This window comes from Leptopilina heterotoma, unplaced genomic scaffold (genome assembly GCF_015476425.1).
Source record: "Leptopilina heterotoma isolate Lh14 unplaced genomic scaffold, ASM1547642v1 Lhet_174, whole genome shotgun sequence".
Classification (NCBI taxonomy): Eukaryota; Metazoa; Arthropoda; class Insecta; order Hymenoptera; family Figitidae; genus Leptopilina; species Leptopilina heterotoma.
Window position 1 is genome coordinate 162,117 of NW_025110890.1, and position 18,557 is coordinate 180,673.

Here is an 18,557-nt window from a genome sequence, read left to right on the forward strand (position 1 = left end):
AAAAAAAAAATTCTTTTCTACTCTGTTTATAAAAAAAAAATTTCAATTTCAAAAACATCGTCGATCGCCTTCACTCCGAATTTTTCCTATCAAAGAAAAAAAAATGTATAAAATATTTTTTCCGCAAGAAAAATGGAATGTAATACAAAAAAAATGTTATATTCAACTGAAACAGAACCAAAAAAAAAATATATTGTCAAACGCAACGTGAAATCAATTATTTCTATTGCACATTCGTGATATACAAAGGGATCCGTTCATCGATATATTTATTGTACAGAAATACAAAAAAAAAAAATTTTAATTAGATTAAAATCGATTCATTATTAGCAAGTATTTAAAGAAAAAGAGAGTTATTGTTATTAATGTTATACTATATTGTTGCCATTTTTTGTCATTTAGAACTTAAAAAAAAAGAAATTATTCGTTATCACGAATTTTATTTAGCTTGTAGAACAATCATTATCTCATTTTATCATTAAAAATGTTTGTCGACTAGGCGAGATTTTACGCTGGACGACAAATCGTCTCGGTACTTTCCAATGGAATCTCAACGTACTTCGTATATTATATCTATTTATGGTACTCGTTATAGTTACTATACGATATTGAACCGCTATATTTTCCTCGATTAACGAAATTTGTCTCTAAAAGTTTATGAAATTTTACGAAAAATAAAGCACTTTACGATAGCAAATCTGTTGTTTTTCATTTTTCCATTTGGGGAAGGAAATTTTTTTCTAAAGACACATTTTTATAAGTATAGCCCATGTCAAATTAGCACTTTTAGACTTTTTATCTCAGGACCGCAATTTTTTTTTTGCTCAAACCCTTCATTTTGGGGTCAAAATAAAGTGCCTAAATTTGTTACTTTGAAATTTGTCGGGAAAGCAAAAAATTTTTGCAAAATAGGTGCAAAAAATCAGTTTTTTTGAAAATTACCGCTTTCCATTACATTTTAGGGGTAAAAGTAGTTAGTATAAAAAAGAAAGTGTATAAAATTCTGAGCAATTTACAAAAAAAGTGAACCTTGTAGCTCAAAAATTGACCGAGATATGCCCTCCGAAAAAAAACCCGTTTTTTTCGCGATTAGGCAAAATTCGTTATTTTTCAGAACTAAAGCTATTTTGTTTTTCTTTGTCGCAAATTGTCAGGAATTTAGTCAGTTTTAAGTCCTCTGTTGGTCATTTTTTCAAAAAATCATTATTTTAAAAGTAGTTCTGAAAAAACTGAAAAATAGCGAATTTTGGCTAAAATCACGAAAAAAACGGGTTTTTTGCGGAGGGCATATCTCGGTTAATTTTTGAGCTACAAGGTTCACTTTTTTTGTAAATTGATCAGAATTTTATACACTTTCTTTTTTATACTAACTCCTTTTACCCCTAAAATGTAATGGAAAGCGGTAATTTTCAAAAAAACTAATTTTTTGCACCTATTTTGCAAAAAAAAAATTTTTGCCTTCCCAACGGAGTTCGAAGTACCAAATTTAGGCACTTTATTTTGACCCCAGAATGAAGGGTTTAAGCAAAAAAAATTGCGGTCCTGGGATAAAACGTGATATGCCTTCTTTTTCGTCTAATTTGACTGGACTAGTAGTGGAAAATTAAAACGCTTTTTGTCTTGAATAATTAGAAATTACAAGTTTGTTATATCTTCGAACAAGTAAATGAAATATAATTTGTTTTTATTTAGGTCATTTAATGACCAAAGCCAGATTATTTTCAAAAATGAAATTTACTTCTTGTCACTACGTGTCACAACAAAAAACTATACTGACTACCTAAGTACCTAGATGATTCATCCGCGTACGTCGAGTGTAGTTTACCGGTTCGCCACTCTCAGCGCTGTTCGCAACTAAAGCGTCGTTCACAACAGTCACTCTCATGCAAACTTACCACAAGGCACATTCCTCAATCAGTTTTGATTCCAATTACTTGAAGAGAAGAACTAGGTTACTGAGTTTTTCTAAATATTTATTTTAAACCAAAAAAAATAGAATGTACAATTTTTTAGAAAGATCACACAATTTACATCTAATCTAGAAGGACGTTAAATGAAAAGCAATTCCTCGACGTAGCCAAACGTCTCTTTCGTCCCTAGGACAGCCGACAGGTAGTGAACAAATTAAAACGCTTCTCTGGGCATCAATATAAACCGGAACATCCAAAATTCCCTCATTCTCCAAATTTTCATCTCTGGAAATTTCGTCTAAATTTGCATCTTCGGGTAGATACGCAATCTGACATTCTGGTGCTGCTACCACTGGTGCGTCATCCATGGAAACTTCCTTCAGAAAACCTTTTCTTATGATTGCACCTACAATACGAATTTAATACATAAGAAACAAAGTATAGAAAATTGAAATATTGAAACATTTCAAAAACAACAGAACCTGTTAAGAGAAGACCATCAACAACAATCGATGTTTTCCAATTTTCCGGTGATGTACTTTCAGACCAATTGGCCCGGAGTCGAAGATTTTCAAGCGATTGTCCAGTTTCTCGGGCTGTAAATTGTTTCAAAGCGGCTAAAAATGCTCGTGGTCGGGTGAACCAGAATAAATTTACTCTTTTCGGTAGACCTGAGTTTAGGGAACAAAGGGCCTGATGTCTGGTTATTAGTCCATTAACAAATGGAACTACTTCTGATGGTCCGGTAGGCCATTCATTGCTCCAACGCTTTAGAACCTAATAACAAATCAATGGTTATTTGTTTTTCCAAAAATGCAGGGATACAAAATAAATACCCACCTTCGATCCTTCAAGATGAAGCGATTCAATATCGAATTGAACGATTCTTAGCAAATTCATTGCCAAGTTCCTCTCGTCCTTGAAAAAACCGCTTAGGGGATTTGGAGCCGAGTCCTCGATTGGTTTAACATCTGTTAGGGATTGATGAATCAGATTCTTTAAATCTCGCTCTGTTTTCGTCTCCATTTTCCTGTGCTTCTTGTCCTCTTTACTCGAAGCTCGCATCGCTATATCTTAACAATTGGTAAAAATTAAATCGAATGGATGGATAAAAATGAAAACAAAACACTTTTTGGTGATTTACCTTTCAATAGAGCTAACGTCCTTTTAGAAGCCGACTTCTCCCAGTTCCTATGAGCGTTAGCGGGTAATCCAAAGTAATCCTGCGGTGATTCGACATCACTGAGTCGATCTATGGCACGCACGGGATCTCCTAGAGTTGCTTCCTGAACATTGAGAATGTTGCCTAATTTTTGTTGACCTTGGTACACTTTTTTGTTCCAGATGTTTCGTAATATTGACCTTAGGGCCCGCATGTCATAATCGTCCTGAAGACGACCGCCATAAACCGCCACGTCCAAAAGTCCCCTGCCCTCCTCCCAATCATCGTATTCCTTCGAGGATCTTCCCTTCACTACCAATTGACAAGCGGCTTCTAGATCAGCTTCACTCCAATCGTACTCCTTGATCCAACCCTGAGGCACGAATCTCCTTCGTTCCTGTAAAATCCCATGCAACCAGGATAACAAAACCATTTTTTTGTTATCACCCAATTCGGTCTGACGTTGTTGTAACTGTTGCAGGGATTTTTTTACGTTCCTCTTGACACCTTCCGGTGGTTCGTACGCTAATTTTAGACAAAGTCCCGCTAAACCTGGATAGAATCCTGAGCATTCCTCGGTTGTCAGCCAAATTCTAGTACTTTGGTTTTTGTCACTGGTGCACATTGGAGATCGGAGAAAACTTTCGAGACGAGGGAGCCAGTTTAGCGCTAATTGGAGATTGCTCAAAAGGATCCAACTCCCACTCCTAAGGAAAGTTTTTTTCGGATTTATAACAGAATCCAGTTTTTGACTTAAAGAGAATTTTAAAGAAAGTATTACCTGCAGGCTTCTTGAAGAGCAGCTTCGGCTTGATTCACTTGACCCTGGCCTAATGATACCTCAATAAATCCCGCAGCTTGTGAAACTCGTTGTGCAGCAAGGGACTTCAATTCCAGTGACGGATCCGCCCCGGGTGATAGTAACAGTAAAATAGGATGCGTTCCCGATTCTTCTGCCACCGTTTTTAGGGTCCATGTAGGTGGAGCTAAATTTCTGACACCTAAGGATATGTGGAAATTAGTACTCTTTAAGAAATAGAAAGAAAATTAAAAATTACCAAGTTGATCTGCTGCCCATTTGGAAAGAGCCGCATGAAGATGATCGGGACGAATTGCCTGAATGACTAACACCTTCTCAAAAGGATTGATCGTGTTCTCAGCATAAATATGTCCCACATCTTCAAACCAACTGGCTTTCATTTTTGCCGCCATCTAAATATTTCGTTAGGACAAAATAAAGAAATTCTAATTCTAATTGAGTGAACAAATTTCTAATTATATTTTTGAGTAAATAATTTATTTCACCTGAGGCAATGTCGATGTGAGAGCTCTAACAGCAACTTTCCTTTCCTCTGGTATCCAATCAGGTGTTTTGAATTCCGACGAATTGTTAACAGACAAATTTTCTCCATTCAAAAGCAAATGTTTCTCAGCATCAGATACTGGAGAAATAGTCAATGCGAGATGAAGAGCCAAAGCTAGTCGATGTTTTCTGTACGCAGTCTTCGAACAGTGTTGTAGGGTCAGAGCCACCAGACTGCGGAAAATACTTAATTAATGTTTAAGATTGGGAGTATCCGTAAGTGTAAAAACCTATCGGAATTGACTGAAGGGCATCTAATTTTCATACTTGATTTACCTTTTTTCGAGGTATTTATCCTTTTCGACTTTCTCCTCCTTGAGAGAATTCCGATCCTTCTCGGCATCGAGATAAATATCGGTTAGTACTTCATTGGAGAATACGTAGAAGGGACTTAGAGAATTCAAAAATTTCACGGACTTGAAAAAACTAGCGGAAAATTTAGCGAGTTTTTCGTGTTCCTTCATTCTTCGGGTTACGTCCTCTAAGCTGTGTCGACTTTTCTCTAAGGCGTGAGCAATTTCCTTTGCTTTCGACTGAGTTGCCTCTAGGGAAGACAGTAAACTTTGTGAGCCCTGTGATTCTTGTAGAAGATCCTGTCCTCTGGCTGCTCCGAGCTGCACTAGCAGATCTAGTCTGGCTGCGTCCCTTTCCCCAGCTAATTTCTCCTCCCTCTCTAAAGCCTCCCTTCGTTGGACTTCAATTTCAGGGGTTTCTTTCAAAATCACTCTCTCGATGAATTTCTCCGCTAGACTTCTGGTACCAGCCCCCAGGGTGACACGAACTAAAACAGCATCAGCCTCACTTGGAAGTCCGTCTAAACGTTCTCTTCTCGTGGCGAGGAATAACTGAAAACCGTGTTGAATTGGAAGAATTCTGTCTCCGAGTCTAAGAGGTCTTTTACGAAGTAATGGAAGTAGAATTGATGGGAAACTGGCAAGATCCTCTACTAGAAGTGGCTTTCCGAATCTCACCGCCAACTCGACTGTGGTCAAGAATTTGGTATCGTCGGTTTTTGTAAATTCGAGCCTTGATCCTATGTTTGAACGTAACCAGGTAATTGCCACACCGGATGAGTCCATAAAGAGGGGAACTAATGGTCCCCTTAAAGAACAGGCGGCTCCAACTAAACTTCCAGTATCGACTGGTAGACCTTGAGCTCTCCAGAGTAAACGCTCTCTTTCGTTGATTAGAAGATCGAGCACTGATTTCCTCCAGTGATCATCCTTGGTCGGATCTTGATAAACTAAAAGCGCGGCAGCATCCGCAGCCTCTATGCTCAAAATCGTTTTCCTTGTAGTTAGTCCTTCAAACTGCTTTTGCCAGTCACGATGCTCGGTATCCAATTTCTGAAGCAGAGCCCTAGCAGTAGCTAGACTACTTTCAGTGGCTTCTGATCTCAACTGTAGAGCGGCAGCCCCTCTAGAATGGGCGGCTAATTGCTCCTGAAGTTGCGCCACTTTACTTTCAACAGTATTAAGACCCTCGGCTAATTTTCCTAATTGGGCTTCTGCAGCAGCTAGACTCTGCGACAGGGTCCGTTGCTCCTTTTCTAATGGAGCAACTTGTTGCAAGATTTTTCCGTACTGAAGATTTGCGAGGACCCAAGCAGCTAGAGGTGCTGCTGCAACTGAAGCTCTTTTTGCGGTTTTTTCTTCAAAACTTTCGGGACGTTCTTTAACGAGTTTATCAACAGCATCTAGACTTGCTGGCGAACTGCGTCTTGCATCCCATGATCTAATTTCCTCCTTGACACCTCGCTTTGCTAGGAAAGTCTTCATGCTATTCCAAGAGGTATCTCTAATTCCCATCAGTCTCAGGACTCCTTCTAGAACGTCTCTAACAGGCGCTGGTGGCGCTCTTAAGGATCGAACTTCAGAAAGGGCATCGGCACCAATACCGGCAACGGCATGGGCAGCTTGTTCAACTAGAGGTTCAACGTTACCTAATTCACTTTCGATATCTGCCTTTCGACGAGCTAGTTCCGCACTTTCCCGCTCAGTGGCCGCTTTCAAAGTCGTCATTTCCCCTCGTTGGCCAGTAGCTCCTCGCATAGTAGCTGTAATCTGCTCTAAAGCAGCATTAGCTTTCGCTTTCTCTACCTCCAACTCTTGACGTTGCTTATCCGCCTCTTCTTCCAATTTGGCCACCCTTTCCCCAGCTTCTCGAAGTCTACTAATTCCAGCCTCGAGGGTCTGAAGTTTTTCTTCTATTTCCTTCGTCCACTTCTCCCGCAGCTGAACCCATACGTTCAAAAGAGCTAGGAATCTAGCCGGAGCTTGTTGGTGTCTAGGAGCTTGTAAGTGAGCTTGAACCAAGTCTTTTACACCTGAAGAGCTATTTTCGGCATCTTCCTCTGTGTGCTGGGCCGCTAAGTCAATTAGCGACTTCTCCAAAGTCCACCACTCTCTTCCTGGACCACAACCAACAATGATACAATGCTTCAAAAGACTTGACCTCGATAACCATGGAGCATTCATATCGTGAACGTCCAAAATAATCATCACTTTTAGTAGAGTTCGCAATCGATGGTAAAAATACTGTTCCAGTGTTCCTGAGAAGTCCTCCCTTCGAGCTAGTTCCGCCAAGGGGGCAACCAGCCCATCTAACTCTTCTGGAGTCAACAAACCTGGTATTTCGCCTTGGGAAATGATAGCACCTGCTAAAATCGCCAAACCTTCCTTCCTAATATGATGCTCCTCCAAAAGGAGTATTGTCGGTTCGCCATCAATTGCGGATCCTTGGACAGCAGCCTTAATGGCTGATCTCCCCCGGTCTGGACCACAGGACACCACATTCATCGACAAATGGGTGCTAACTAACTTCACAGCTGCCTTGCGACCAGCACCAGGTCTCCCAATCAAAACAATTCCTCGTTGTTCTATTCCTAGGACCCAGCTAATCTCGGCAGTCATCTGTAAAAGATGAGACGAAATCACAGCATGTAGGGGATCCCCTTCTCTCGCACACTTTGCAGCAGCACCCTCAATTTCATTCTTCCAAGACTCCCTCTCCATGGGCAACAAACCACTTCCTCCTTTCCAAACAAAAACGTCATCTAAACTCTTTTCATTCCTCACCCTAGATGTTATTATCATTTCCCACTTATCAATATTAATTGGCTTCAATTTGGGTCTAAAGAGCTGTCGTCCCGAGTAAATCAAGTGGCAAGTCAAGTCCGATTCATCCTCAGCGGAAGAATAATACTTAAGTGAATCAGACCAAAGTGCTAAGTCCTTGTACGACCACCGAGAAGATAATTCCTCCGGAAAAATGCTCCCAAACGCCTCTACCATTGCTGGGGCCACCCTAGAAATCCAAGACTCGACCATAACGTCATCCTTTTTCAATGCACTTCTCATATGAAGTTCTATTATCGCAACCATATCCTTCGATGCCTGTCGAGGTAGATAGTGTGCCATCAGAAGAGCATTCAACCTCGGATGAATTCTCGTATTCGAATCACCAGTACAAATGACCGATAAAGAAATACTCGCGAACTCTAAATCATCCTCATGGAATCCACCCTCCTGCAATAATTGTCTAAGAAGCTCTTGCAGATCCTTAGAGGCCAAATGAAGATCTTCCAGAATTAAAATTAATCTCGAACCATTTCTAGGTCGATAGGTTCTACCCTGCGATGACGATTCCATCTGAACACAAACCCTCTTCAATCTTGCAATTAAATCCTGTGGTCCGTATAGTGAAGATCCTCTAACCACCGACAAAGATTCACCCTCATTATCCTTGACTGATGACGCTATCACACTTATCAAAGCACTTTTTCCACAGCCATCAGGTCCTCGAATAATAACCGATCTACAACTTTCAATCCAGGGAAGGATTATCGCCACTGCTTTCTGAATTGTTCCCGATACGAAAACGGGTCCAGTTTCTGTCATAACAGACTGATTGGCACTACCCAAGGGTTCTAGACGATCTGTTTCTGGATTATAGAGAACCGAAAAAGGTTTCTGAGGATCAGGACACCAGCAGTCTGTTAATTGGTATATGGATCTAGCCAACTGGTCTCTTTTTTGAGGATCCTTGATCTGACTGCATAGGGGAGCCAATAAGGAAAAGGTTCCTAATGTCTGGGTGTGAGCCTTCATCAAATGGGGCAAAGTACCATTGATCAAGCCTGACGCTGATGAGTATTCTTTGTTGAACCTCAAAACTTGTTTTATGCAACTACTTAGGTGAGTATTCGCAATGTCCTTTCCAATTACTGGCAGACCTTCCAAAATACCCGGAGTAATCAAGGACGAAATCGATGCAAATCCAAGATGAAGGACTCCAAGTCGTGAAACTGTTGCTGGACTGGCAGCATCGAGTTTATGTGTCTCGAAAATAAACCGTGTACCACTACCAAGTCTCATTCCGACTCCGTTAGGAAGAGTGAGTATTCGATTGTCATCTAGGGCCGAATTTAGAGCCTCTGCCCAACCGGGCTCCACGTCTCCGTTTAGAACAATCCAAGTCTGACCATCGTTCGCAGACGCCACTCCATTTGCTAGCAGACCTTCTTTCCATTCCCGTGTTTGGGAATCGACTTTCCCTAATAATTTCGACTTTGCAACTGCTCCCGGATAGACAACAACTTGTGAAATCGTTTGTCCTGTCTTTGCGAAAGCTTCAGCTAATAGTTTCCTTACCAAAGTCTTCCCACTTCCAGGGGGTCCGACAATCGCAACACCGGTCCGATTCTGTAGTTGATCATTTAACTGAAGACATCTACTAATAAGTTCCTCATGTAAACCTCTTGTTTCACAAAGTTCCATCAAACAATTCTGCAAATCCGTCCTCTCTGAAGAATCAATAGTGGACAAATTGATTTTCGGAAAAACGTCCTGTAGGAGAGCGAAAAATTTACTTGTATCCTCATCACTCAACTTTGGTAGAGTCGATGACTTGATGGCTATTAAAAGTCTCATAGTTTCGGTTTTATCAGTGTTTGTGTTAGGGGGCAGAGCGTCAAGAACGGATCTCAATTGCCTAAGACCCCAATCATAGTGAGGCTGTTTGGATAACAATTTCTCTGCAATGTCCATAATCTCTACGAGTTGATTAGCTAAATTCGAGGCTTCTAGAAATCCCGCGCATTCTAAAAGTGCTCGGACTATGTTTGTCTTGTCTGGATGTGCCATTCCTATGGGTCTAAATAGACGTGCTAAGGAGTCCGGTAATTTGTGCCGACCCCCATAATCATTACTGGCAGGATTCATAGTGATAAAAACGCAACAATGTGGATCCAGAGGTATATTATGAGCGCCTAGTGAAACATTACTGTTTCCATCTCTCACTGCTTCTTGTAGAGGTCTTATCAACATTGCAACAGCACTTAGCGTCTCTTCCTCAAGACGATTGAATTCATCAAAACATCCCCAAGCTCCAGACTGAGCAAGTCCTCCGAGAATTCTCCTCATACTTCCAGCATCCATTCCTTCATCACAGTTGAAAACAATGACAAGTCGGCCTAAGAATGCTCCCAGAGCTTTTACACTTTCGGTCTTTCCTGTTCCTGCCGGTCCGGTAGGACTTCCACCTAGACCTAACTTCATCGCCTGGGTCAGGGCCAAGAAGCACCTTTCTGTCAAAGGTGTTCGAACCAGACCCAGAGCAGCCCCTTGGTACTCGAACCAATAAGGAAATTCCGCTCCAGCACATTTAATAATCGCACCATTTCCATCACGATAACTTCTTAATTGTCTACTCCAACTCCAAGAAACATTTTCCTTATTTGTCAGGATTGTTAGCAGATTTCTGGTCACCTGCAAATGATGAACAGTGTCCAGCAAGAGACCCCTTGCTTTCAGTGATGTCAGTTTATCTCCGGAATCCTCCAGGCCCCTGAATTTCGCTCTCTGAGTCTCTAGATACTCCAAAAGCTTTTTCACCGCATGCTTACCTTCATTTAGAGCAATTTCGCACTTTTCAGTAAAAAGAATTCTCCCACTAAGTAGTAAAATTTGGGCTGGATATAAGGTGGGATCTGCTGAGGAATCGGAGAGGCATTTCGTGAGGCTGTATCTTAAGGCGTTTCTCATACCTTCTTCTAAATTTGTCAACCATTGGGGCAAAGATTCGGTGGTGTCTATAGTTTGGGGGAGAGTTAGTACTTCACCTTCAGGGGAGATAACACTCTTTATAATATTCTTCTCCCTTTCTATCGTCCCAACCCCTTGGTAGAGTTTCGGTAACTGCGTTTCGAGACCCTTTCCGGTTCCTGATACCAATTCTAAAAGATCTTCATCACTTAGGAAGTAGAGCCGAGGATAGGATGAACGCTTCTCCTCGAGGAATTCGTCAAGACTTCTTTGACATCTGTCTAGAAGATCTTTTAGATTAGTCAGTGCCGGTAGGGGAAGTTTTCTCAAGGATGGAATTCGTGGATCTTTAATAACTTCGTTCATGACGTATCTAAATTCTTTATCGGCTCTCAACCACTTTCCGGCATCGTTGGGTGCTGCTCCACCTCCGTAGACCGGTTCAAGATAAACCCATTTTCTCTGGAGTGTACTTAGAATTTTTATTCTTTCCTCCAGTTCGAATAAGGCAGCTTCACATCTAGAAGCTCTGGACGCAAATCTTTCATAGCCCGGAGCTCCTTTTGCTCCTTCTAACAAAAGTCTGAGTTCACCTGCTCTTGCTAGAAGGGGTCCATACTCACCGACTAGGAAAATCTTACTATTTTTGCTATCCAAGGATTCCTGTAGAGGAAGAGAGGTTGAACCCTCCCAGGCCTCCAGTTCTACTAGAGCTTGACGAATTCCACTCTCTGCAGTTGCTCTCTTTGTTATCTCCTTGACACGATCCTCATTCTCCTGAATATTCTTATAACACCTTAATAAATGACCTAAAGTAATATCCCTAGGATGATTGAAATTCAACTTCAAAATCGGTTTCAATTCCGCCCAATGCTCCTCCGCCAATTCATCCCCTCGAAATAATTGTACCCACTCAATTCCGGTTCTAATTTCCCGAATTCTCTTTTTGACAAAGTTTTCTGATTCTAGGGAAACTTTTTCTTCGTTAGGTTCTCGAGTATTTGAGTGAACCTGAAGTCTAGCCTCCCAGGAGTCTAACCAATCGTAGAGTCTAGCAAGTCGTCTTCTAGCTACTGTCCATTCTTCATCCTCTTGTTTCTTCAACTCTTCAATGAATTCGGATTGGAATTTACAATTTATCTCCTCTGCCTCTAGTTGCGCTTCAAAGACCTCGGAATTATCTTCGTCTTGGAATATTTCCTCTAAAGCAAATCCAATTCTCTGGCAATCAGACATCAGGGACTGTTTCTGATTTTTCAAAGTAGACCATCTTTCCTTCATGGACTCCAACCAGTCGATGGTGATATCCTCGGGTTTTGAGGACCATTTGTTCTCCCATCTTTCACGATCGTCACGTAATGCTATCGCCTTGTGACGAAGGTTCACTTTCGCGTCCTCCACCTGACGAACCATCACTGCTTGATGACGTTCTAATTTGTCTGTTAGGCATTCCCAAGTAGCGTTTGCGGCACTTAGACCTGAAATGAAGATTAGTAATGCCTCCTCAATACCGTTGCTCCAAATGGGAACAGAAATAAAAAACTTGTCGTTATAAGACTATGGAATCAAGAAACGAAGTAATGACAGAACACATGTGTAATAAAATGTCAACTTTACCTTCTAATTTATCCCGAGTCCATGCAGCGAGAACTCTAGCCAAACCAGTGACATCCTCCAATTCTCGAGCTGTTCCCTCCGAATCTTTCTGAATTCTAGAATAAGTCTCATAGGCCATTCCAATTTCCTCAACATTATGCGGTCTCTTATCAAGTTCTCTAGATGATGATGACAAGAAATCGACAATTGCTACCAATCTCGAAGAAGCCTCCGCACGCAAATCAAAAGACATTCTCTCCCAGTATCTTCTTGAAGCCGATTCAAGATCATTTCGAGCAGTTGCTGTGTCGACGACAATGCACCATATCTTAACATCGCTTCCTCGTAATTTTCCCACTTCCTGTGCCCATTGTTTCGCTTCTTTAAAAGCTCGTTCCCAATCTTGGGGACTTTTACCCTTGAGTCTGAAATAAAATAAAAATTTAGTTATACTAACTAAAAATATTTAGTTATACACTTTACTTTCTTCTATTTTTTTAGAAAAGACCTACTGTTCGCCGGCATCAAACTTGGCGGGCGCTGCCAAAGGTATCCATTTACACCGAAGGACTTCTAGCGAACTTAGAACAATTTCCGCCTCCTTATAGACTCCTCCATAGAGATACGCACATCTTTGCACAAGTGTATGAAATTCCGCATCCGATGGATCGCCAACACCTCGAAAATTTGTCGGTATCGCTAGAAATCTACGAATTCCAGAATAAATCTTAGCACGAATTTCTTCCAGTGTAGGTCTCCATTGCAAAGAGCCATAGCGAAATGTTAATTCGACTCTTATCTCCGGTAATTTTTTTATCAGCGTGGGAAGAGCGGCTCTAATTTGTCAAACATATCATTCATATCAATTTCAATAGTTTTCAAAAGTTTTTTCAATAAGAATTTACAAAGTTTAGGAGAAGTTACCTATATGCGATGCTTAGCGCCTTCAACAATTGTCGATCCCAGTGCAACTTCCAAGCTTTAGTATTTCCGTATTCAGCCTCCACGGAGTCAACAATAGTCCTCATAGTTTTTAAAGTATCCTTCCAGGTGTTTTGATTGACGGCCAGATTCAACGCGTCGCCTTTCAGTAAATTTGAGACTAGATCACTAAGTCTAGTGTGCTTTGCTGCCAGTTCGGCGTTCTGTTGAGCGAATAGCTTTACCTAAAAGATGTAAGGATGATATATACTGAAAATATACTAAAATATTATTAATTGGGGTACTTTAATTACATCCGGCAAGAGAATTGTTTTATCAATAAAAATTTATGAAAATAACGACTGTAATTATTGGAATTCATCAAATTTGGAATGAATTAAGAGGAAAATGATTACAAGTCGGTTTAATCGAGCAGTGTAGGCATCAACGGCATGTGGATCGGACCAAATCACTCCGGATTGTTCCTGTACAGCTCGAGCGAGTTCAAGCGCCGCTGATAGCATCAAAGGTCGTTGGGATGGTACCATACGATCTCCAATGGTATTATGAAAGTTGGCGATTTGTTGAAGTGCTCTGGCTCTACTCGCCAATAATCCTGCCCGTTCCACCAAATTTTTCACTTCCTTCGGTAATTCCACACCCTGTCCAGCCAGTGCTCTGGCTTCTCTGATGAATGTCGTCAAACGTGGATCGTAATTAACTCTCATCATACTAGTTCCCGTGAGTTCAACCACTGCCGAATCGGTTCCCAACGTGAGTTCTTTGCTTGCTATCGCATCGGTTGTCTCCGCAACCTGCAGTTTTGGAAAGATTTGTTTACTCCAAAGATTAGATTTTGTTTATTCCAAAGATTAGATTGAAATTAGGTCGTTATTTACAGAATCATTTCATGACTTACCCAATTATCAACGAGCTCCTGTCTTTTTTTTGCAGCGTCCTTCGTGATAGAAAGAACCTTGTCTGCAGCTTCGTCATAACCTGGTAAATCCGAAAGGAGTTCTTTGCCTAGTTTTTGGAGATTGTCTAATTTTATTTCCGAAGCTCTGATCGTTTGGATTTCCTGCAGAATGAGTGGAGTGTCCAGGAGATTTTCAGTGTCTGGACCAGCTCGGCATGACTCTAGAGAAGGAGATTGAAACAATTTAAATGCTGGTATCAATTGTTTCCTAATTACTGTGTTTCCAATAAGACTTCTAGATCTATCTACTCTCAATTGTAAAGGGTTCAAATGAATACTTTCAATATCTAAATTTGAATACCAACAATTATGAGACATGGTAAAAAATCATTTCTATTGTACAGACCATGAAAAATCCTACCAACTAAATGATTATATGCCGATAAAAGTGCTTCTCGTTCACTCCGAAGTTCCCGCTTAATTCCCTCTCTCTTAATCAATCCCCGATATCTTCTAAATTCCTCAGCCATTGCAGCTGAATTTTTTGCATCCGCAATTTGCGTCTTCAATTTTTCAGCGACTTTTTTCTCCGCCGGTGCCAAACCATCCTCGAATCTACGTCGTAATCTCTCCCAATCCAAATCCTTCTGATCCTCAGCCAATCCTAAAGCACCAACAAAATTAAAAAAGTGAATTTCTTTGTTAATAAAAAATGTTATGTTACTAAAATTTAATTAACCTTCAATATCGCTGAAACCATCAAGAATGGAATTGGTACCAAGACCAATTCTCTCTTTCGGTGTCAAGAGTCTCGTTAATTGACGATGTTGCGCTCTGAATTCAGCAATTTCGCTGAAAAAATAAAATTTCCAATCAAAGTTTTTTTAAAATTTAGAATTTAGATTTTCTTAAAATGTAGAAATCAAAGAGTACTTTAATCGATCGCGAAGTTTTGCGCATTTTTTTGGCGTGAACACTGGACCCTTCCATGAATGAAGGGAATAATGAGGCCAAAATAATGTTGTCAATCGCTGAGAAACTGAGACCCATTTTTCACAAGCTGCAGCTCCCAATTCAATTGTCTCGTCCTTCACTCGACTATCGGAGGTTTTTTCCTATTTAAATTAAATTTTATTTTCTTAATTTTAACTTTAATTTCACTTTAATTTTAAATTTAATTAATTTTACTTTTTATACTTTACCCCATTTATTAGATTTTCGACTAGAGTAACGACTTCGTTTCCAATAATATCCAACAGGGACTTCATACGTTCCTCGTTGTAAATTTGACCCGACAGTTTCCATAGATCGTCTGCAAATCCTGAAACAACTTCGAGTGCCTCTTCCAGTCCAGCGAGACCTTCTCTAAAATTTTCAAAAGTAAAAATTCATTTCGAATTTATTAAAAATGATAAAACTTGAATAAAAGTTTTTATTAAAGTTTTATATTTTTAAATTTTATTTTATTCCTTTTTATTTATATAAATATACAAACTTGGAAACAGCGGCACTCTCCAGTTCGACGCGTATTTTTTTTAAAAAACTAACGGCCTCGAGATGAAGTCTTCTTTCGTCGGTTTTTTTTATTTCTTTGGAACGACGATGCCAAAATAATTCCTCCTCCTCGATGGTTAACGAGGGTCTTGGTCCCAAAATGTCCTCCTCTAATTTTCTCAGTGAAGAGGCATCGACACCAGAAGATTTTAATGTCGGGGCCCAAACTTGACGTAAGGCCTCAATTAATGATGAGCCACCATTTTTTCCTGTCGATGTCAGTTGCACGAGGTCGTGAAAATTCTCATCTGTCACTCGAGCCTCGGTTATCTTAAAGGGAAAAAAAACAAAATTATTTTTTTAATTATTTTTTTCAACCTCAAGTGCATACCTCCAGTTGTCAATTAATTTAATTTAAAGTTTAAGTTCTGAATTTAATAATTTATGTTTAAAATTAAAAAATTTAAGTTTAAAATTTAAAAATTTGAGTTTAAAATTAAAAAATTTAACTTTGAAATCTTTAAATTAAGATTATTGGAAATTTCAAAAATTAAATTATAAATTTCAAAAATTTTTAAGCCAATTTGAAAATTTGAAAACTGAGTTTTGAATTTTTAAAATTAATTTGAAAATTTGAAAATTAAGTTTAAAATAACATTTTAAATAAAATTTTAAGATTTTAAATTAAATTAAGGATTTTAAACTTTAGTTTAAAATGAGAATATCAAGTTTAAAATTTTTAAATTAAGCTTAAAGTTTGAGAATAATTTAAAAATTTTTCAATTAAATATTAAACAAAAAAAGTAAGTTTAAGATTTGAAAACTAAGTTTAAAATTATGAAATTTTGAAGTTTCAAATTTAAAAACTAAGATTAAATTCGAATTATGATTAAAATTTGTAATGTGGAATTTTTTTATGGTTTAATTTGAAAATAAGGTTTAAGTCTTAAAATTTTAAAAATATGGCTTTAAAATTAAAAAATTTTAAATTAAATTCAGAATTTGAAAATTACGTTAAAATTTGAGTATTAATTCTAAAGTTTGCGAGTTAATTTTAATATTTATAAAATAAATATAAAATTTGAAATTTAAGTTTAAAATTTGTAAAATAATTTTAAAATGTTGAAAATTAAAATGAAATCTACAAATTTTTAAATTAAGTTTAAAATTTGAAAACTAAGTTGTAAATTTTGCAATTTTGAAAATTGAGGTTTAAACTCTAAAATTAAGTTTAAAATTTGAAAATTAATTAAAAAATTTTAAGTATAAAATTGAAAATAAAGTTTAAAATATTAAAATTAATTTACAAATTTGAAAAATAAATGTAAAATTTGAAAATTAAGTTTAAAACATGAAAGCTAAATTTTAAATTTTGAAAAATAAGGTATCAATTCTAAAAATAAATTTAAAATTTGAAATTTGAAAATTTAAAATTTTGAAAATTAAGTTTTAATTTATAATAATTTTTGAATTACGATTAAAATTTGAAAACTAACTTTTAAACATTAAAAATTAAAATGAAATCTTAATGTATGAAAATTAATTTAAAATTTGAAAAGTAAGTTTAAATGTAGAAAATTAAAATGAAATAAAAAAATAGAAAAATTAAGTTAAAATTCAAAACCTAAGCTTAACATTTGTTAATCTTGATAATTTTGCAATAAAAAAAAAAAAAAAAAAATTTGAAATTTTGAAATTTTGAAAATTAAGGTTTAAACTCTAAAATTAAATTAAAATTTGAAAATTAATTTAAACATTTGAATTTTAAGTTTAAAATTGAAAATTAAGTTTAAAATTTGAAAGTTTGTTTTAAAATTTGAAAAATAAGTGTAAAATTTGAAAAACAAGTTTTAAATTTTGAAAAATAAGGCTTAAATTCTGAAATTAAGTTTAAGTTATTTTATATTTTTTTCAAATTTTAAAGTTTTAAATTATAATAATTTTTGAATTACGAATAAAGTTTGAAAACTAACTTTTAAATGTTAAAAATTAAAATGAAATAAAAAAATTTGAAAACTAAATTTAAACTTTAAAATATTGAAATTCTGAATACAAACGTTTAAATTCTAACCTGCAGTTTATGATTTAAAATAATTGTGAAATTTTTAAATATTGAAAATAATTTTTAAATTTAAATAATTTTTAAATTAAGTTTAAAAATTTTAAATTATGTATAAAAATTTGAAAATAAAGTTTAATATTTTGAAATCAAGTTTAAAATTAAAATTTTAAATTAGGATATAAAACCATGATTTTTATATTGATTAAATATGAATACGAAAAGTACTAAAATATTTTAAATGTTATAAAATACAATATAGTTGAAAATTTTAGGTTTAAAAAAATTTATTTCAAAAAAATTCTCAAAAAGTTGAATTTTCTCCGATTTTTAAATTTAAAACTAAAAGGTGTGTATTTTTAAACAATAGAAACAGTTCATTTCTAATGTGATTGTTGAAAATACTATTCAACAAAAAAAAAATAACTTTCTCTATAAAACAACAATTATTCATTTATTTTTACTTTATAAATTAAATTTTTAATAGGAGAAAAGTTAAAAAAAATTCTCTTAAAGTAAAAAAAAACCTTTTTTTAACTAAATAACCATTAATATAAAATTTTTTTTTTAAAAACTAATTATTTAAATTTTACCTTAAAAAAGACAAGAGTATTTTTTCCAATTGGAAGCTCATTGGTTAAATTCAAAAATGTTTCATCCTCCCCTTGAAATGATGGATGCGCGCACAAAATTCGACACGACGATTGATTTAAGAATTTTTCAAGAACAGACGAATCGACAATTTCCGAATCGAGCTGTGATGAGATGCCAAAAAAATTACCAGCCGTTGAAACAATTAATGTTCTTCGTTTATCGAGAACAACCATTTTATTTATTTCTTCTTTTCACGTAAAAAATAGTAAATCAAAAAGTTTTTTTTCCCTATTCATTTATTTCAAACATTATTTTATAAACATTTTTTTTAGAAATATTACTGCAAAAAAAAAATTAAAATTGTTAACTTGTTTTTCTTTTCGCTATCTTGTCAAATTTAACACGTGTACCTAATTAGGACACGTGTGTGAAAATTTTTGTTTCTCTTCGAAAACACTGGTCACCGTGTGTGAGTGATCGAACTTTCAGTGACAG

The 18,557-nt window shown here is 36.8% G+C and overlaps 1 protein-coding gene across 1 annotated transcript; it reads right to left on the reverse strand.

Annotated features, from left to right (window-relative positions):
• Positions 1–2,038: 2,038 nt before the first annotated feature.
• Positions 2,039–18,295, reverse strand: LOC122499754 (cytoplasmic dynein 2 heavy chain 1). Its single transcript, XM_043608250.1, has 19 exons — positions 18,062–18,295; positions 15,411–15,739; positions 15,118–15,280; positions 14,849–15,030; positions 14,655–14,767; positions 14,337–14,579; positions 13,916–14,136; positions 13,413–13,811; positions 13,000–13,241; positions 12,588–12,911; positions 12,097–12,500; positions 4,712–11,957; positions 4,378–4,609; positions 4,131–4,284; positions 3,854–4,073; positions 3,055–3,779; positions 2,751–2,983; positions 2,393–2,687; positions 2,039–2,316 (listed from the first exon to the last, which is right to left on the reverse strand). The coding sequence occupies exons 1-19, from the start codon at positions 18,293–18,295 to the stop codon at positions 2,039–2,041; spliced, it is 12,237 nt and encodes a 4,078-aa protein (XP_043464185.1).
• Between the last annotated feature and the right edge of the window lie 262 nt (positions 18,296–18,557).